The sequence below is a fragment of the Phoenix dactylifera genome, unplaced genomic scaffold (assembly GCF_009389715.1).
Source record: "Phoenix dactylifera cultivar Barhee BC4 unplaced genomic scaffold, palm_55x_up_171113_PBpolish2nd_filt_p 000871F, whole genome shotgun sequence".
Taxonomy (NCBI): domain Eukaryota; kingdom Viridiplantae; phylum Streptophyta; class Magnoliopsida; order Arecales; family Arecaceae; genus Phoenix; species Phoenix dactylifera.
The window spans coordinates 173,737-195,565 of record NW_024068234.1 but is presented as its reverse complement, the minus strand read 5'-3'; the positions used below and the strand labels follow the sequence as shown (position 1 = coordinate 195,565).

The window sequence follows — 21,829 nt, the reverse complement described above, 5'->3', positions numbered from 1 at the left end:
TCCAAATCTGTGCTGAAAATAGGAATTTAAAATCAAAGGCAGAGCAGAGGAAAGTTTAGACTGCTAAGGTTACTATAGATTGAGGAATTATTTTGTATTTAAAGGATCAAGGTAGATGTGAGGCCCAGCATCACTGGGCCAGATTGTTGGCCCGACCCGACGCTAAAACAGAGGCTCGAAGGCCTGTTTCGAACCAAAAGCAGGTTATGCCCTTAGTTGAACATATTGGAGTCCTCCTCCTCCTCCTCCTTGGACACCGCCGGAGGCTTGGAAACCCTAGCCTTCGTTCTATATTAAGGTTTTCCTTCCCTTCCATGATGCTCCACCACTGAGAGTTCTCCCTCTTCCTTCCTCATTCTTCCCCTTTCTTCCTTCTACTTCATCGATTCCTAGCACCGTGCTCGTTGGAAATTGAAGCCAGAGAGCTTACCGGAGCTCGAGGTAAGCTTTGATTCTTCTTCCCCTCTCTTTTACTCTATGGTAGGATCCTTTGCAATCGGATTCTGCCGGTAAATCGGCCGAAAATCGGTCGAGTTCCACTTCCATTGTTTTTCTGGCCCTTTTCTTCCTTTCTCCGGCCACGGCATTGCCGCCTCTTGACGCCGGACCGCTAGTCGAGTCCCCCAGCTTTCCATCCTCCACTCTTCTCGATGGAGCCATGGCTGTTAGTGAGCAGCCAATGGCCAAAAACGGGGAAAAGCACCGTTTCTCCTATTTTTCGTGCTTTTTTCCTTTGATTCTCGCCGCCGCCGTCTGTCCACCACCCTGCCTCTGATCGCCAGTCTTCCCTTGTTACTGGTCTTCTGGCTAATGTCCTCCTGGCTGTGGCTCTCTCTCCTTATTCTTCTTCGTCTTCCTCTTCGTCCTCTTCCTTTGTTCTTCTTTATTTTTCTTTGTTATTTCTCTCTCCTCTCCTTCTTTCTCTCTCTAGGCAGGCTCAAGGATCTTGGTTTAAGCTCCTGTCTCCCTTTGCTTGGATCCAGGTTGGCCCCAAGGTGGAGGCTTTGAACTGCCGCAATACGCGGGTGGGATGTTGGCCCGTTATCTCAGCCTTTACAGAATCTCTCTAGAATCGTTCACCTTTGATTTTTATTGAGTCACTTAAATCATATCCAATCTTGATAAGTTGCGTTCACTTTATTGGGACCAACTGGATAAGTCGGGCACCATCGCTGACCCATCTTGCCCTTCCTTCATCCTATTTGGATACGAAGTCGTGTCCCCAATAGTACCTTAATTTTTTATCTTTGTTTGGTTTCTATAATAATGATAAAATTAATTATATTTTAATAATATTAAAATAAGTGAACCTGACTTCTAAAGTGAAAGATTAAAATTTTTGAGGTTTATATGATTATTATAGAACATTTTTAACAAATGCTAAAGATCTTGATGAAGGAAACTCTAGAGGGATGGTTGAGTCGATTTTACTTAAAACAATTGATTTAAGGTTTCTAACTTAGTGGAGCATTGAGAATTTTTTTTTTTTTTGATTGTTTTTACTTGTAAGAATTTGACTTGGAATCATCTAGTTGAGTTAATAAGAAAATTAAGATTCAATTCATTTTGAATTATAGTAACTAGCCTATATAAGGGTTTTGAATGTATCAATTGACTCGAGGGTTAAGATGGATGTGCTCGAGTAAATTAGGGGATGAGAATCAATAATTCCTTTTTGGGCTTTATGTGGAAATTAAAATTTGGATCTTTTTAGTCCATAATACAAAGTAGTTTTTTGATCAAAATTATTAGTGAATTTAAAGAATTTTGATAGTTTGAATCAGATTGCCCAACAAAAGTGTATGGTCTGAATTATTTTTCTAAGTTAGTGAAAGTATTATCTTTATGATTTGGCAAGTTTCAATAACAAAAGCATTGATCTATTTCTTTGTATAGTAGGATTTCTTTGATAAATGAAAGGGCAATATTTTGATTTTTTTGGATGTGCTGCACTATCTTAGGTTCCCTAATTTTATGTCGTGCTAAGAAATTTTAGCATCTTGAGACTAGAATTAATGGATCATCAATTTTTGATCTTGGATCAGCAATATTTTGATGTAGACCTATTTTCTCCTAAATTTCAAGTTTGAACTTCTTCAATTAATATAACCCTCCATCTGATTGAAAGAAAGGAAGTTATCAATTGATTTTTGATGAATATCTACTAGGAGTGGATTAGAGTTGTTTATGATCTATTTTGTGATAGATCGATTAATCAGGAGTGGTTGATATTTTGACAAACCCTCCATCTGATTGAAAGAAAAGGAGGTTATCAATTGATTCTGATGAATATTCTACTAGGGAGTGGATTAGAGTTGTTTATGATCTAATTTTGTGATAGATCAATTAATCAAGAGTGGTTGATATTTTGACAAACAAACTTGATATTCTTATTTAGAATTAAGACGCTGATTTTTGTTTATAAGAGAGAAGCTTGATTTACATCATCTACAAAAAAGTATTTACAACAGATTATGTTTTTTGATTTTGACTTTTAACTCGAACTATGGTGAGTTATTATTGGGCCTGTTCCAAGACTAGAAGCAGGTCATAGTTGCTGTCTTTGTTCCCTTGCAACCCCACATACCTTGCGCTTTTAGTGTATGTCCTTTTCAGTTGCCCATGTATACATCACACATGATACGAGTTCTCTTTCAGCATCCAATTGGTGCCTGTGGGGCACTATTAGAAGGTGCCAGTTATGTTAAAAGTGAAACCTGTTCTTTTTCTTTATTTCCCTCCTCTCCTTTCAATAAAAGTTCCACTGTGACAAGAGTTTATGTGGGGAGCACATTATTGGAAGATCAATTTAGACGCCGAGCTAGATGTCACCCTCCTTTCTACTCACTCTGTCAACACATTATAAAAGTTGTTGGCTGTTGCCCATCACCATTGGCACTCATTGATTGCAGTACATATTATGCAAGAAACTAGGTTAGTTTTTAACTTTACATTTGAAAAGGTTAATATGATCAACTTTAACATCAGATATGATGATCCCATGAAGCTAGCTTCTTCCAAAAGATCACTGAGAGTATATAGTATATATTTTGAATAAGGTAAGGCAATATTATACACATTGCAGGGAAAGCGAGACTCCTTGAACAGGCATATGGAAAGGAGACCATGACTCTTATCGCATGAGATTCCAGCTTCCAAGCCCTTTCCCAATCATTTATTATTATGAAATATTATTGTAATTTTATGGATATAATATAAATTTATCATTTCATATTTCCAACATTGAGTTTTTTTTTTCTTGTTTCTCGCTTTTATTGTTTCTTGCATCTCTTTCACCTTATTGAGGGTGATACATATGTCGAAAATTTATTTTTTATTGGAAACTTCTGGGCGTCTCTAGCAAATTCTAAATCATTTACTCTAGAAACTCTTGCGAAAAAATTTACCCACGATGGTATGCCAAGAATGACCAAGGTTAGAACTAGAAAATTTATTAGGTGGACCAGATCTACTATGTAGTCACATTACTAGTACACATAAAAAAAAAAAAAGGGAGAAAAATAAAGTAATTTAGCATGGGGCTATGAGCTGCGCATCAAATAGTTTGTATACGGTTTGGGCAGAACCATTTTCATTTGGTTTGGAACGCCATGGGCAACAAGAACTCATGCACAGATCATTAAGAAATATGCATGGCTCAGTTCAACAAGATCTCAAACATATTATGCAATAAAAGAACTAGCAACGTAATCTAGAGAAGACCCACAAAATAAACCTATATAAACTATATAAAAACAATCTTTCCATAACATGTTAGTTTCTTTATTAATATAAATTATTAGCTCAAAAGGAAAAGAGACAACCATGCATGCATAAAATGCCATGCAAGGTGATGACTGAATATGTAAAAGTTATTACTAAATAAAAATTAGTTACTTCAACTCTAGTAGGGTTGTGAAGATATAGTGTACTAGTTCCAAGTTGGTTCCGGTTAAGATCAAGCCTGTCCATATTTATAACAGATTATGTTTGTTGATTTGGACTTTAACTCGAACTATAGTGGGGTTATTATTGGGCCCGTTCCAGACTAGAAGCAGGTCATAATTGCAGACTTTGTTCCCTTGCAACCCCTCATACCTTGCCCCGTTAGTGTGTCCTTTTCAGTTGCCCATGTGATACATCACACATGATACGAGTTCCCTTTCAGTATCCAATTGAGGATGACCCAATTGCCTGTGGGCCAATATTACTCTGCATCTTGACTCTTTAACCTCGACTCTAAAATCGGATCCTCTTATGAAATTCGAATACAGAAGTTGATCTTGTTCGGTTTCTTTGCCTACATCTGAACATCCCATTTCTAGTTGGATTGTTTCTCATATACGCGCATTTGAAATGAATGAATTTTTTGCTAGAGAAAGCCTCTTTTATTAATGAAGAAAATTGCCAAGTTACATTTGGGTTCGAACTTAATCAAACTTTTTCAAAGACAGCTGGATTATTACCATTGTTTCTAAAATCTTTCAGAGGTGAAAATCTATAGTCACGCGAAAGTATTGATTTCACCATCTTTTCCACTTCCTTCTCCGAAACTTCAAATAAATCTGGACAGCTACGGTATTAGAAGGTGCCAGCTATGTTAACAGTGAAACCTGTTCTTTTTCTTCATTGATTGCAGTCCATATTTATGCAAGAAACTAGGTTAGTTTTTAAGTTTTCATTTGAAAAAGGTAATATGCTCAACTTTAACATCAGATATGAAGATCCTATGAAGCTAGCTTCTTCCCAAAGATCCCTGAGAGTATATAGTATATATTTTGGAAAAGGTAAGGCAATATTATACACATTGCAGGGAAAGCGAGACCCCTTGAACAGGCATATGGAAACGAGACCATGACTCCTATCACACGGGATTCCAGCTTCCAAGCCCCTTTCCAATCAACAATTCTATTTGCCCGTTTCACAAAAAAAAAAAAGAAAAAAAGAAAGGAAAAAAAAAAGATAAGAAAGAATTGCCGGGGGGATAGGAAGCCATGAACAGCTTCTCATGTTCAACTCGCAATTCTTGGAGGAAAAAAGAGGAGGAATTCTATGATTCAGCTGCTCCTTGGTCTTGGCTCCCAATATTGACCAGCATCAAAAAGCTGTAGAATTTCAACCGCGTGGATGGAAAATTAGGTAATGATCTCATCCGGCAGGGCCACAAACCTGGTTCGCTTCTGAAAGTTCAAAGGAAAACAAGAATAAGGAAAGCTTCCATAGAATGAATAGGTATTTGAGTATTGCATCACAATCAAGAAAATCCATTTCTCAATTATAAATAAACAACCCATGTGAACTTTATATGGTCCGTTCTATAATCAACATTGTTTTTGATCCCTGAAACTTCTTCATCACAAGTGTTTTCAGAAAGACCCAGTCAGCTATAAAGATTAATACGATGACCTGTTCAGGTCAGCTATATGCAAGTCAACCATCAGAGGAGAGAATGGTAGAACCAATCCATGAGGTTGATCTGATTGACTACAAAGTTCCTTTGAATCTTGTAGCTAAAACAAATCATCCTCTAACAAGCATCTTACCAACTTTATCATTAAATTCTAGATTATCATCAAGTCCCCTCATAATACGATACTTCTGTTTGTCTGAATTGCTACGATCGTTCTTTCATTTTCCGGTCGCCCTTATTGTGGAAATTGGACCAAAATACAAGACTATAAGAGCAGGAAAAGTTATGATTGTTTACTATCTGTACAATAAATGGTACACGAATAGGTCAACTGAATCAAGTGGGAGTTCGATCAACTTGTCGCGAAGAATAAAAAGATATTGATCAGCCAGAACATGTTGACTTCTAAATCCTTGAAAGCCGGAGGATATCTAGGATCATGTGAAGGATCCTTGATGTATCGATGACTAGTACCAAATTAATTTCACGATCCTATAGGTTAAAGAAAGGGCACGTAGTAGAGATCAAACTGGTTGACAGAGAAAGTATATATGACTAAGATTTATCAGCAGAATTGGGTCCTTCATTTCATATATGTCCTCGATAAATTTCCTTATAAATCAAAGCATCAATGGTCAAGCATACCAAATCAAGGCTATCTAATCAAAACAGTTGTGTGGCACCCCACTGAGCATCATTTCGATACGACATTAAACATTGTCTATGTATCTCAGTAATAAAGGATAAATCATATGAAGTACAAGTAAAAGTTCTACATTCAATCTCTTAAGCAATGAACAGATAAAATATAATGGGGTGTTGGGATGGCCAGCTACCCTATCCGTAAAATTTATGGTGGGGGCTTACAACATTGAAGCCTTGGATTCAACCAAAGAAAGGAGACAGGGTAAGAAAATGGCAGAAGGGAAGGAAAAAACAATAAATTATGCAATCCCCGAAATTTTCAGGAACACCACAATTCTCCCTCAATTGATGGGAAGTCCAATGGATATTATAACCAGGAACCTGAACGCGTCCAAAGAGGACTGCCATTATGAATAATGTATCAGAAATATTAAATTGTCTTGCAAGTTGGTCTCTGTTTGTTTAGGGGGTTGCAGGTTGATAATGAGTTTAGTTATCTCCTTAAATTCTTTAAACCTTGACTTTGTTGGGCAAATTCAGATGAACTGACTTGGTTAGTACAATCTGTACCCTAGCTACTGTTCACCACAAAAAATTCACCAATATATCCGCATGGTTATTGTGTGCCTGATTTGTGTTATGTATGTAAATTAATCCATGAAAACACCATCTGGTTGGCCAAGGCTAAAATGGCATTCTGTTGTTGAGTGGGGTTTCTTAATGCTAAATGTATCAAAGTCGTATACAAAATTTGGGCTATGCCTCGTCAGTAACTGAACCACATCATTCTGATCTCCTTCAGATCTTCAGTTACTTTGAAAAATAATAATTCCAGGAATCTGGTGCTATTGTGCTTTAAATTCGGACACGACTCAATTTATCCTATTACAAATTTAATTACCTTTGTGCAACCAAATAATTAAAAAAAAAAAAAACACATTCCTGATCTCCTTTCCTGACATTTTTTGAAGTATGCAACCCAGAAGGAATTGGAGATGAATCTTATTCCTAACCGAACCAGCAAACCCAATGTCCTTCGGGGTACCATCTTCCATGATCTAAAATAAGCACAGACTTTTTCTACCAATGTTATTCTAGAAATTTTCCCCAACAAGAAAGAATCAAGGCCTTCCTTATTCTATTAAAGTTCCATGGTTTTTATTCAGCGTTGTACTAAAAGTCGCCCAAATGACAATGACTCAGTTCCGATAGCCAACCCAGTGAGTTAAACCGAGCTCGCCAGATGGGCAGCAGCAAGCCGAATGATGCAAACGGCAAGCGCAAAAAAAAAAAGAGGAACGGAAAGAAAGAAAAGAAGAGAAAGCCATACCTCCTTCCGCCGAGTCTTCGCAGACGGCGGTACAGCCGCCGCCGCCTTCGCCGTGTTGCTGTCTTTAGAGACGCAGAACTCCATGATCTTCTCGGCAGCCTCAGCGCAATCCTTGCTCTCCTCCATGAGCTTTGCCACCTGAGACTTTGGCAGCCTCACGCGGAGGCGGACCATGCCGTCGGTAACGGCCTCCACCGAAGATGGCTTGGTGGGAGTGAGGTCGGAGACGGAGCGGCGGGAGAGCACGAGGCTCTCCAGCCGCTCCTTGGCGCTCATATGGAGCGCCCCGGACCAGGCGCGCCGAGGGACGCGCAGGTCCGGGCGACAGGGAAGCTCTACGAGGAAGTAGAGCCTCCCCGGCTTGAGGGGAGTCTCGGGTTCGAGCGGCCGAGCCCGAAGGCCCAGCCGCTTGACCTCCTCGGACTCGAGAAGGGTGTATCCCGGGTGATCCCGGAGAACGTCCCCGGCCTGGGTCGGGGGCTTGGGACGGAACGTAGTCCCGTCTATCTTCATCACCTTAGCCGTCCTCTTCTTGCCCCCTATGCTGTTCCCATCTCCTCTCTTCGCTTTGCGTGTGGAGTAAATTGGTGGGATGTGAAGAGGGAGAGGGGGATTGCAGGGAAATATATGGGCGGGCAAGGAGGTAGAGAGTCGGGGCAATTTGACGATTTACTTCAATATATTTATGTTCTAAAACAGAGTTTTTTTTTTTATTTTTTTAACAAATATTGTGTTGAGAAATCTTTTTTTTTTCATAAAAATGATAATTTATATAGCTCTAACATGAGTATATCCTGCCAACTTACGAAAAAGTAAAGAGTACAAAAGAGAATAAATATCTCTTGTCTGTGTTGAGAAAGCTTTGATGATTCTATCTGGAGCAATTAAATTCAAAATTTGAGACAATGTCTTATTTCTTTTATTAAAAAAATTTAATAATAACGTAAGCTAAAATGAACCTCGTCACTTGGTTGGGCTGCATTTGGCTGGCTTGCTAGAGATAGGGATTAGTGAAGGGTCATGTGGAATTAGTAATTGTGAATTTCTATTCAAAATGCATAAAATGTTTCTCCTGGGATCATCAAATTTAAGAAATTAATGTGAATTAATAATTGCTTTCATTTAGTTAATTATATATTTGTGTCGTTAATGACATATGTATACTTGTTAGTTGATATTGCATATCTTGGTTGTTGGTAGCGCCTAAAGTCTTCATTTTTTATATTTTTTGCATGTATGTTAATGATTTAAATATGGACCAAATCTATACATATACTTTGTCAACTGTGTTTGGTCTATGTAGACCCAATTTGAAATGAAATATCCAATAGGTCATAAAATAAATGCTAAACTTTCCCCACTTCAACCCCTAAGAAAATGATTATGTTTGGTCTTGTGATTTTGATTAAGGATCAAGCTTGGAGTGCCACTTAGATAAAGCTACAAAGATAAATGAATTGGATGATGTTGAACATGGGAGATGACCCTGTCACTCACTCAAATAGCTTTGGTTAGATTGAAACCAGAATGGGTTGGAGTTCTACTAAATCTAAGTTTAGTTTCAAACGATTATCCTTTAATTTTTTAGTTCAGGTCAGTTAGGGCTAATGGAGTATGATAGGTAAGATATGAGGATACTGGTCCACCTTGCATCAATAATAATTTTACATACATTATGAGCATTCGAGAGAAACCAATTGATGGAAAATGTTCGTTTGTTTTGAGTTTAGGCCTGCCTACTAGGTGTACTAAACAAGGCTTGGTACCATAAACTAAGAATGCTAGTTAGTCTCCGATCTCAATATGTACAATAAAACCTGAGTGTATATCGTAAAATTTCAATGTTCGTAATGTTTGGGCTTGGGAAAGGAGGGAAGGTGGAATTGGTTCCCTCCCCAATTATGATGGCACCCTCTTAGAAATTTCCATGCAGTTATCACCAATCTAGCTTCTTCCATCATCCTCAGTAGGTGGTTTGTTCTAGATTTAGGTATTTACATAATGCTAGACTGACAAAAGTTAGACAAAGAACACTGGAAAATTTTGATTAGTGCTCAAAAACTGCTACCTATTGGAGGTGGAGGTGGAGGAAGAATAAGACTTCGTCTAGTTCAAGAATAGGAAAAATTGAAATTTGAATTATTCATGCGCTTAAAATAATCACTTCTTTGTTTAGGTAAAATTTCTTATTCAAGATATCTAGGACTAAATGTATTCTTGCTCATGTAAAAGAGGGTCTTGTTTTTAAAGTAATTCTATTCTAATCTCTTTTTTGAAATTGTTATTTCAAGAACAAACAAGTTTGACCAAAATAACTGTTCCCATGGTATACCCATTTGTTTCCGACCTAATTAATTAATAAAAGCAGGTTTTGAAAGGAATGAGGCTCAAAACATTAATTCCTAAGCCAAAGAAAACCTAAAAGCTAATAAGTAGGTGATAACCCTAATTTTGCAGGATTGTTAATGTCGAAGGAAACAAACGTGATGGTCCTCTTACATTAGTTTGCTCTGGTATTTCAAGAACAAACAAGTCTGACCAAAATAACTGTTCCCATGCTATACCCATTTGTTTCCAACCTAATTAATAAAAAGAGGTTTTGAAAGGAACGAGGCTTCAAAACATTAATCCCTAAGCCAAAGAAAACCTAAAAGCTAATAATTAAGTGATAACCCTAATTTTGTAGGATTGTTAATGTCGAAGGCAACAAAGGTGATGATCCTCTTACATTAGTTTACTCTCGTATCGAAATGGTGACGCAAAGGAAATAAATTCTTTCATGAAATTTCATTTCATTGCTTTTTTGTTACTCTTTGGGAATGTCTTACTATAAGATTTATCGAAATACAAGTGACACCTCACATGCTATTTATAAAAATGTACTCTAATGCCCAAAAGATAACCATATATTATGCACTTATGAGTTTCTAAGAAACACTATTTGGAAACTCTTCCAAACATTTCATGAACATTCTACAAAAATTAAGTTGCTCCAAGCAAGATAAAAACAGACAAAACCGTATCCTCCCAAATTAAATACAGGAGCTAACCCGCGTAGTATCAGACACTACAAAACCTGAAACGCAAAGCATCATAGAGCAAAACATGAAAAGACTCATCATCAGCCCAACATGAAGAAACTGGCAGATCCGGCGTTCCTCTTCATTCACCATGGGAGGAACTTTAAGTGAACATGCCTACCCGAGAAAAAATTCCATTATTCCTGGATCTCGAGACTTCCTATAATATAGCTACTGAGCAAGCATCCCAAGCCCTGATAAGATCTCTTTCCAGTTCTTTCTCATCTGCAAGTCGTTAGTCAAGATCCAATAGTTTCAGTTTTCCCAAGAAAGTGAAACAATATTAATTACGACTCTACTTGAACATACAATATCTTCACTTAATGTTTAACACTTCATTAAATTTGGTTTTAAAATTCAATAGTTAATTGTTTGAGTTGGTCTTCAGCATTTTTGCTCTCATTCCGATAGAAGATCCAAATAGTCCAAATGGACAAGCAGACATTATTGACCCACATACTTCATCCACCTTGTCAGCTATATATTGCATGGTTAAACTAGCTCGAAAATGCCAAGCAACCAAGAGATCTCGCCAAAACAGCGAACCTTCCTACCTACCTCTAATTCTTCAGCACTGATTAAAGGTGAGTCCTATGCTGGCTAGTTTGTAAAGATCTCAATCCTAGAGATTAGAGACCTTTTTTTATCCCTTGAGAACACAATCCTAGAGACACTAGCAGCAGGAGAATAAAAAACAAATGTTTAGAAAAACGGGAACCTAACCGCTGGACTTAGGGGACCAGTAGATTCAACAACTACCTTAATTTCAGGAGAGGGGGACAAAGAAATCCTCGAGTCACGAGGGCGAAGCCCGTGATGTACGGCGGTAATGGCCGTGTTTTGTAGTGATCGTCTCTCGAGGAAAAAAAAACCCAACCGAAGACATAGAACTGTTGGAGATTGGAAGTTAGCACGAGAGGAGCCGGCCGGTTTGATTTGTCAATGGAGGGGTGTTGCACACATTGATGATATGCTTGGTGAGAATGGAATCTCCGAATAAATAAGGTGCCACCCACCTTCTCCTTTTGCTGCTTCTATGCTTTTGTCGGATGAGACTACTTTGTCTTCTCCGCTTAGAATTCTTTGCCTGAGTATGTTTGATTCTGTGGAGCTAATCAGATGTCTTTGTGCTTGGATAAATAGATAAAGTATTGACTTCTTCTACCTTAGGAAGGAGACACTGGTATACTGGTAACAAACTTTTAGAAATAGCACCTACTTCACAATTAAGAAATATACACCTACCACAATTTAGAGCATGATGCTTTCTGAACTCTGAAGTTTCATCTAGAAAGCCATATAGGTGTATTGGAGGATATACGTTTGGACGTCTGCCTTCGATATCCATGCTGCAATTAATCTTGAGATTTTCAGGTCCTTGTCCTAACGGAATGGAATGCGGGAGTTTTCGATATCCATGCTTGCAGTCTCGAGATTTTCAGGTCCTTGTGGTTCCTCCAAAATGTGAAATTGTAGATTACAAATTTGAGAAGCATGGAGAATCCTAATGGAATGAAATGTGGATCATGTTGGATTATTTATAATTAAATAATTCAAAATTTTATTGTTTTAAAATAGTCCCATGTTGAATATAAAGTTAAATGAGTACCTATGTAAATATAAATTCTTATATTAGATAGCTAAAAAACATAAAAACTTGGTTCGTTAAGTGGATAAAATTTAATTGTTATCTTTATTTCTTTGTCCCCTCAACAGAATTGAGACAGTAAATTGATTGACTTAAGTGCATCTTCAAGCATTTGAGAATAGATGATGAGTTCACCAAATGTAATTAAGACAGATTTTCATCAATCTATTTTGCTGAGTTTCATCCTATCTAGATTTGGTTAGTTGAGGTTTAACTTTGGTTTTCCTTCATTAGAGTGCACTGCAAATTAAGAGATTGCATGGTAGCTCATTTTTTAACCATTATCCACTATTTATACCAGGACAAAGTAAACACTGCTCTAAATGGAGTGCCTCGGTTAGCATGACTCGAACTCGGTAACATCTATAACTTAACTATGTTTATTTATTATGCATGCAAAAAGTTATTTGTTAAATTGTCATACCTCAAATCCGAGATATAGCATGACCATGTTACTGAGGGATATAACCCACTATAACATGAAGCCAACAAATACATTTAGTTTCCAAATCCATCACAAACAAAATATAGTAAAAAAGGTCCAATTGAATCATCCATTAAATAATAAAGCCAACATTGGTTAAGAGCGTCTAAATCCAAATATTGATATTAAAATCATAATCATAAAAATTCAGAAAATTACTAATTACCACTTTATAGCTAATTAAAGCACTATCATTCTTTTACACAATCACCAAGCTTGCTAGCGCGAACTCCAAGCCTGTACCATCTTTCGTTCCTAGTGACCCTATTCATCTAGAAAGAGAAAAGAAAAAGTGATATGAGCTACATAGCTCAGTAAGTAAAATTTATACTACCTTACCAGATCAAGCATAATTTTTATGACAATGCATCATTTAAAAAAAATAATAGATATTACAAAAATAAAGTATTACATATGCAATAACCAACTAGTCTCATTAATTTTGGCATTCATGCCAACTAAGTATTACATATTTTTTATGAATAAATGATCAAGATTGACCAACTATATATTACTATGCCTATGCCCTGTAAACTTAACGTCATTATCATTGGGACTAGACACAAAGCATATAGAAAATTCAAAAGTAACTTAAAAACCTTTATCACATAATTGACTTATACTTAAAGATTATGTTTTAGACTTTCTACAAGTAAAACATTTTCAATAAATGAAGAGGGAGTGATACGAATTTTACCAACTCTAATAATCTTTCCTTTGTCGCCAAAGATGAATCACCCCTCCTTTCTTGTTTCAGAGAAATGAATTGAGATTCGTGCCCTATCATATGTCTAGAGCACCTATTGTCGAAGTACCATTTTCTATTTGCTCCATAGGCTGCAAGAAATACCTGCATCATGGAAGTCAAGTTTTATATTTAGTACGCAAGCTCTCTTGGGTCTTCGTAGGTTAGCAATTATGGTTTCTTTTCGAATCCATATTTTCTTGATAGCTACTTTAACATTTAGGTTGTTCGCTTTAAGATTACAGGTAAAGTACTTGTGCCTAGTGTTACCACATTTAAAACGTCATCATTTTTGTTTGATAGCTTGAAGATTTGATAAATATTTTCTTGAAGGATTTTTGTTTTAACTGAGGGTTATAGCCTAGGCATGCTTTATCAAATACTGTTTGTTGGCTACCTAAAATCATTTTTAATTTTTCAAAATGTAATATAAATTTATCTACAATTGGTTTTAATTTATTCACTTTTTTATTTAGGTTTCGATTATCTTCTAGTAAAATTTGTTTGGATTTTAAAATATTTTTATTCTCACTTACAAGAGTTTGATTTTTCAGTTTTAGTTCTTTATTTTTTGACTGAGCTTTTTAAGTTCATTTAATAGATCATAAAAAGCTTTTAGGAGTTCATCAAAAGTAAAATCATTTAGAGGTTCAGAAGTTACCTCATCCTTATGAGCTATGAGACATAGGTTTGCTGCTTCTTGGATTTCTTCTTCTGAGCTTGATTTGTCGCTTTCACTCCAAGCAACGACCATTGCTTTTGTTTTAGTCTTCTTGGAAGCAAGTGAATTTAGGCTCTCACATTCTTGGTAAAGACCTGAGAATCTTCCTCATTGAATTACTGTTAAAATATGATTTACCAAAAGATTCAAGACCAATAATAATATTTATAAAATAAGAAAATATATCAGAAATAGACTCACTTGACTCCATTTTAAACAATTCATAATTATGTACAAGCATATTAATTTTAGATTTTTTAACCTGGTTAGTGCCTTCGTGAGTTTCTTCCAGCCTATCTCAAATTTTTTTAGCAGATAAACAAGTTGAAATATGATTAAATTCATGAGCATCTAATGAACAATATAAAACATTCATGGCCTTGGCATTCAGTTGAGTCATCTTTTTGTCTAGTTCATCCCATTCTCCATCGAGTTTGAGAAGAGACATCATTAATAATCTTTGTAGGTGTGTGAGGTCCATCAACTATGACTCTCTACATGTCATAGTTAGTGCAGTAATAAAAATATACATGCAATCTTTCAAAAAAGTGTAGTTTGGTGCCATTAAATAGAGAAGGTCCATTCAAAGACTGACCCTCGAGGAGAGAGGTACCAATAGGGGCTGCCATAGATCTTTTACTCATTAACAGTTAGGTTAATGAGAGACTTGAGTATCAGAATCTGATATCACTTATTGCCTAGCTATACAGCCTAAGAGGAGGAGTGAATTGAGTTTTTCAAACTTTTAGCTAACAGTACAACAGAATTAAATGCTTAACAGTTGAATATTTATTTCAGTAAATGAACTTTAAGTAAATATGCAGAAACTAAATCAAAAAAACAAGCAAGAAAACATAGAAGATTTATAATGGTTCGGTGCCAATCCTGCATCTACATCTACTCTCCAAGACTTTTTTCTTGAAAATTTCACTATAATCTAAGCCCAAATTACAACCTAGTTTTTTTTCCGAATTCACAACCAATCCTAGTTGATTTTCTCAGGATAATCAACCAAAACCTACAACCGATTATTTTTCGGGTTCATAGTCAACCTAGTTGATTTTTCAAGCAATCAACTACAACCTTTTTATGAGCCTATCCTAGTCTCAACACAATCCAATTTTACGTTTGGATGGATCTTTTCCTAAGTTTCAATCTCTGAAACTTGTTACAGCAAAGAATAGAAAGAAGTAATTACTATTACAATAAATATAGCTCGACTCTGTTAGTTGACTTCAAATGCTCTTGAAGGCACTTCATCAACTCTCTAATGTTGAAAATGTGATCTTTTAGCTTTTAATAATTTTTTTGTTTTTTTTGAAGCTCTCTTTTTACTTTTTCTCTTTGAAGCTCTCTTTTTACTTTTCTTTCTTGCTTGAGTGATTTATCTTTGTTGTGCTTGAGATTACTATTTTATTAGATGTTTCTAAGCATTTATACTCTTTGGAAAAGGTTGGAATACTTTTCTAGCCATTAGACATGTAATAGAGTCGTTGAGAGAGGAAAACAACCATTTAGACTCGTAAAAAAACTAGTCGTTACAGTTGTTAGATGCAGAGGGGTTGTGTTGCCCAAGGTGACAATCCAAGAGGGGGGGGTGAATTGGTTTCTTCTAAATTTTTGGTACTTTTAAAACTTTCTAAATTAAGTGCGATGGATGCTCTCTTAGGTTATTTAAGTGAGTTAATCTAATGCCAAGAAGAGAAGATAAAGCAAGAGAAAATGAAAGCACAAACACAATGCAAACACACCAATATATAGTGGTTCGGTGCTCTCCTTAGCACCTACGTCCACTCCCCAAGCGTACCCTTGGGAATTCACTATAATCTTGCGGATTACAGTTGGATTGTTTTCCGGGCTCACAATCCAAAAACCTTGTTGGTTTTACGGGCTCACCAACGAACCTATACACTTGGTTTTCCGGGCTCACCAAGAACCTTGTTGGTTTTGCGGGCTCACCAACGAACCTATACAACTTTGGTTTCCGGGGTTCACCAAAAACCTTTGTTGGTTTTGCGGGCTTACCAACGAACCTTTGTTGGTTTTGCGGGCTTACCAACGAACCTTTACAAAGTGTTTATACAAATGAAAAGAAAAGATTTAAACTCCTAGATGAGCATATAAAGCAATATGAACAACAAGAAGAGTTAGAAAGAAATTATCGCTTTGAAGTCGCTTTGCTCTTCTTGGTCAAGGAAGCTTCACTCTTCAATGGGGAGGAGCTCTTAATGCCTCTTTGAATCTGCTCAATCCCTTTCTTTGATTCTTGAATGAAGCTCTTGATGAAGCTTGTCTTGCTAGGGTTCTCTCTTGATGCACTTGATGTATTTTTCCCAAAGCTTGCTTCCTCTGATGAATACTCCCTCTTAAATACTTCTCCAACCTCCAAATAGTCCTTTCTGACCGTTGGATTGAAGAAACTAGCCGTTTATAGCCGTTGGGAGTCCAAAAGCATTTCTGCACAACTAGCCGTTATGTTCAGCCCGTGTTTGGGTCGGCTCAACCTGTCCTTGGGTCGACCCAACCTTCACTTGGGTCGACTCAACCATTTCTTGGGTCGACCCTCTCAGAAAATACAGAAACTTGAAATTCAGCTTTCTGTTGCCTTGGGTCGACCCAACCTTTCTTTGGGTCGACCCAAGTCAGCTTCAGAAAATTCAGAGCCTTGAATTTCAGCCTTTCTTCACTTGGGTCGACTCAACCTTTCTTTGGGTCGACTCAAGGTTTACTTGGGTGACTCAACTTCTTCTTGGGTCGACCCTCTCAGTAAATCCAGAGAGCATTCTTCCTTTGCATTTTGAGGTTCTTTGGAGGTTGGGTCGACTCTTGCTTACCTTGGGTCGACCCAACTCACTGTTCATTTGTGCTGTTTTTGCAGGAGTGTGCCAGATGATTCCTCGATGTGCCGGGGTCGACCCAATCAACCTATGGGTCGACTCAATCCACACTTTGCTGCATTCTCAAGGTTAGTTTCATCCAAATGAACAAGACCATATATATATTTCCAATTAAGCAAATGTACTGAGAGCAATGAACTTATAATGAAGTATCAATTTTAACTTATAGCATACTCTAGAGAATTGCTTGTTAATCATCAAAATAACACTATCATCCTCAATCTCCCCCTTTTTGATGATTACAAAATAAAGAGTATAAGCCTATTGATACTTGTCTTTAAAATCAGTTTATAAAAGGGATTGAATTTCAGAATTTCAGCTTTTCATATATATAAGTGAAATCTCCCCTATATCATTCAAAATTTGCCAATTTGATTTTTTGAATGGCTCCCCCTTTCATTTATAATTCATTAGCAATGAAACTTCAAAAATTTGAGATAAAATAAGAGTTTCAGCTTATGTATCGGGGTGAGAAAGGAGCGTGCCAAATTCTGATTTATATGTGCCAAATTCTGAATTATGATAGAAATTTTTGATTTGATGATTTCATTGTTACAAATTGCTCCCCCTTAGATATGTAAGCTTTCTTATATGATTTTCAATTTGTTTGCACATTTATTTCTCTTTTCTTTTCATAACTTCTTTACTCACTCTTTCTCACAAAGTAATACTCTTTCTTCTCCCTTTATATACTCTTTCTTCTCTTCTCCCCCTTTTTGTTATCATCAAAAACATATATATGGGAAAAGATGCAATAAAGAACAAACTTCAGACTTCATTGATCAAAATAGGAACATTTTCATATATTAATGCTCAAAATGATGAAAAGTACAATGTTCCACAATCAAGATTTAAAGATATAAGGGAAAGACAAGATTCATAGGGGAAAAAGCAAGATACATATGAGAAAAGGCAAGATACATACGAGAACTAGATTTCTAGCCTAGGCTCTAAATATAGATGCTAAGATCAGCCTAGGGAGACTCTAATTGAGAGTGGGAAAATAGGGTTTTCGGAAGAGGACAAAGGGTAAACAGTGCCCTAGATAGCTCACGGGTCCCCCTTTTAACAGTGGGGTCCCGACGTTGGGTCGACTCAAGAATTTCTTGGGTCGACTCAACGTTGGGTCGACCCTATTCTGGGTTGGGTTTGACCCAAGTGCAGAATTTTTCTTTTCTCTTCCTTTTTGCTTCTAAAAATTTTCCTTGCTTCCGATCCTTATAAATTCTTTCTGGGACAATGATACATGAGTAAGAAATCTATAGATAACAAGTTTGACTCATGTTTCATAGATTTTTAGAAATTGGAGGAATGTATCATGAGACTACTTGCTCCCTTTTATATTTCTTCAATAAAAAGGATCACATATACCTAATTCTTTCCTTAGCATGCAGAATCTATCTTCACTCAAGGGTTTTGTGAGTATGTCGGCTAATTGTTTTTCAGTGCATATATGCTCAACACATATGTTTCCATTTTGCACATGATCCCTAATAAAGTGACATCTTATTTCTCTTTGTTTGGCTTAGGAATGAGATATTTACGATGTAAGCCGGAAGTGATCTCTAAATGTAGATTCCAAGGATAGTTTTGAAATCAAGTGTAGATGGAATCTTTTTCAAGTTATTTTAGGAGTATCAAGAATAATATTCAAAGAAAGGCACGGATGAAAATCCAACATTTTTTTTAATATATTAAGTATATAGCAAAATGAGAGCAATCTAATTAATTTTCAGAGTATAGTATAAGATCAAATAAAGATCAAACCTTATATACTTGAAAAACATAAGATTATGTTGAATCCTTAATTCTTAATGACTTTAAAGTTCTTTCATGATATAAAAGTATTGGGGCATAGACACCAAGACATGAATTTATGCAATGTAGGATATATAAAATTCAGGGCTTTGAAAGTTCTTTTAAACCTCTCTTAAAGACTTTCTTTTACTCCTTTAAAGATCATAGCATCAAAATCAATTAAAATGAATTGGCTCATGATTGAAACACTAAAGGCAAGCCAATAAGAACTCATTAGTAGATTCCAAGTAAAATTTCCAATACTAAGACAAATGGAATCCTTTTCACTTAGTTTTCAAAACAAGTGATTTACCAATTAAGTACAGATAAAAATCCAACTTTCAAAAGATATTCAACGAAGCACAAAGTTTAATACACTTCACATTTAGTATTCTTTCTCTTATCTTTAGTTGAATTTCAGATTTTAATGATAAACGTGAATAAAACTGAACCTTTATGATATCAAGAATGTAGAGTGATCTAGAATTATTCAAAATTTATAGCAATCACTCTTTTTAATCTTTTAAGAACAAGTTATGCTTCCTCTTAATCTTTGAGAAAATGTACTGAAATATTAATCATTTACATTTTCTTTCTTTTAAGAATCATTTGAGTGAGCTGAAATATTTCTAGACTTGAGATCATTCACTCTTTTAATAATATATATACATATATATTTTGATGAAAGTCTTTAACAATGTAGGAGAGGAAAAAAATATATAGATGATCATTGAAGTATATGTATTTATAGAACTCAATTTCTTAATCAAGGTTTTTCAGCAATATAATATATGAAGCACAATAAATCTTTTCAATATCAAAATAAAATCATATATTAAAAATATTTGTTTGCAATCAAGATCATCAAAAGACACATCATTCAGACCAATATTAGTACACTTTGAAGATAAGAAATGATATGTTTCAGATGCGTATCGGGGCAAGCAATCAAGGCATCAGAATTATTCTATTTTTCTTAAGCTGTAATTTTATCTAGAAATTCATGTTGAGTTTAAGCTTTTATATAAAATCAGATTCTGAATTTCATAAAGATTCTCAAGGAGGCTTTCAAAGTTGTAATTTGAGATATGTATCTTCTCATTGTAGCTCATCTTAAATCATTACGATTGAAAATACATATTTCAAGAACATTAGAGCACATCCAGAATCTTTGTAATTCATATTAAATTTTGGTACAAATTGGAGGACATGATGTTCTAATGTTAGGCAAGATAAAAGATAAATCAGAATCAATTCATTTTGCCTAATTTGCAAATTCAAATTATGCTTTTCTTTTATTTTTCAAAATATATTCATTAAAACAGAATGATGTTGTTGTTGGTAGTAATATGTTTCAATCAAATTTTATAGGCATGAAGCATTACAAGTTATATTCAGGAAAGATCTTTGGTATTTGAATATTGAAGACACATAATTCAAAATATCATGTCACATGCAAAACATAATATGCATTAAGTCATAACATCATGTATTAAAACATTAAGAGCAAGCATGTCAAAGATCAAAATTTATTCTTTTCAAATAAACTCTCCCTATTTATATATAATTCTACACTGATTTTATCCTTAAGGTGTGTTTTCAAGTGATCGAAACTTCATTTGGCTTTTCACAAGCTTTATATATACTTTTATTTATCTTGTCATTCATTTCCGTATTTTTGAATTTCTTCCTTTAACCATTTAGTGAACATTCTAATCTTCATTTCTTTTGGTATTACTTTTCTATGCTCTATACTCTATTTGCTCCCTATCCGGTGGAGTTGGAAGGGGCACGAGGTACTACCACTAGCCTCCCTCTTGTGCCGTCCCTAATATGCCCTACACCGAATAGTTGGGTCAAATAGTGCCGGGTACTACCACTAGCCTCCCCATTGACACCATCCCTATAATGAGCAATGTAGAAATGTTCAACTGTTTTCTTTAGCAACAAGATATTCACTCCAAACTCTCCCTATTTAAATATAATTAATTACGGATTTTATCCCTTCCAAAAGAATGTTCACACAAGTCTCACAAATATGCTGAATATATTATGCTTGCGCTGCTTTTACTTAAGATTGGAGTATTTACTTAGCTTTTACTTCTTCTGAGCAATGTTCATTTTCTTTTTCTTTATCTCTCTCTCTTTTTGTTATTTTCAAGTAGTTACATGAAAGAGCAGAATAAAGAATTAATCTAATATGCTGCATATAAATATATATCATGCAAACAGCATTTTCATTATGCCCAATGATTCATAGCTTATCACAAGTTATTTTGAATTAGAACTTGAGGCATAAACTTGTGTATTTCATGGTTATGCATTATACAGGCAAAAGTAAACTTCAATTTAATCACCATGAAACAATATCATTAGCATGAGAATGAAGCATGATATCAAGATGATAGCAATTAAATGTTTAATCATGCTACCATATAATTTCAGACTATTGATTTTGCTCAACTAACTCACAAGAGAAGAGTTTAGATTACCAGTGCATTTAGCATTCTTCAAGCCAAATACCTTTTAGATTCTTTACCCTTGGCTGAAGAAAATCTCTCTCCTTTTTTGTTTGCAAAGGAATGTTTATTGTATCTTTCATCAAGGTGTCCTTCAAGTTGAAATTTCTTGCTCATAAATCCGTATCATATAATAAACTCTTTTTTTCCTTTCTTGAAGGAAAGTCATTAGTTTCTTCAAGATACAAACATTCATACAATATATTTCTTTAGCTAGATGACTTCAACATAAGATATGAAAATATTTGAATATTAAGTCACTTTACTCAAGAGATTGTCTAAATATAAGCAAGCACAAGTCACTTGAACTAAAGAGATAACTTCATTAAGTAAAATGGTTCAAGGACAAGCATGTGAGGCAATAGAAAAGATTCATCAAGATCAAATCAATTTCTTATTGTCAGAAGCAATTTAGCTTAGATTCTATTGCTTAAGATAATTATTAATAAGATATACCAGTTAAGTTTTAATCAAATTATCTTAAATAGTTGTGTCTATCAAATTCTGATTGTTACATAGAATCAAAATGATAAACTATATTCTCAATAAAGGA

At 35.5% G+C, this 21,829-nt stretch overlaps 1 protein-coding gene across 1 annotated transcript in view; it reads right to left on the bottom strand.

Annotated features, from left to right (window-relative positions):
• Nucleotides 1-4,743: 4,743 nt before the first annotated feature.
• Nucleotides 4,744-21,829, bottom strand: part of LOC103715344 (uncharacterized protein At1g66480-like) — a 56,285-nt gene continuing 39,199 nt past the window's right edge. Inside the window, exons 2-3 of the mRNA XM_039120728.1 lie at nt 7,386-7,946; nt 4,744-5,180 (exon numbers count right to left, since the gene is read on the bottom strand). Of these exons, the coding sequence (XP_038976656.1) occupies nt 5,136-5,180; nt 7,386-7,946 (606 nt within the window). The 3' untranslated portion in view covers nt 4,744-5,135. The remainder of the gene's footprint in view (nt 5,181-7,385; nt 7,947-21,829) is intronic.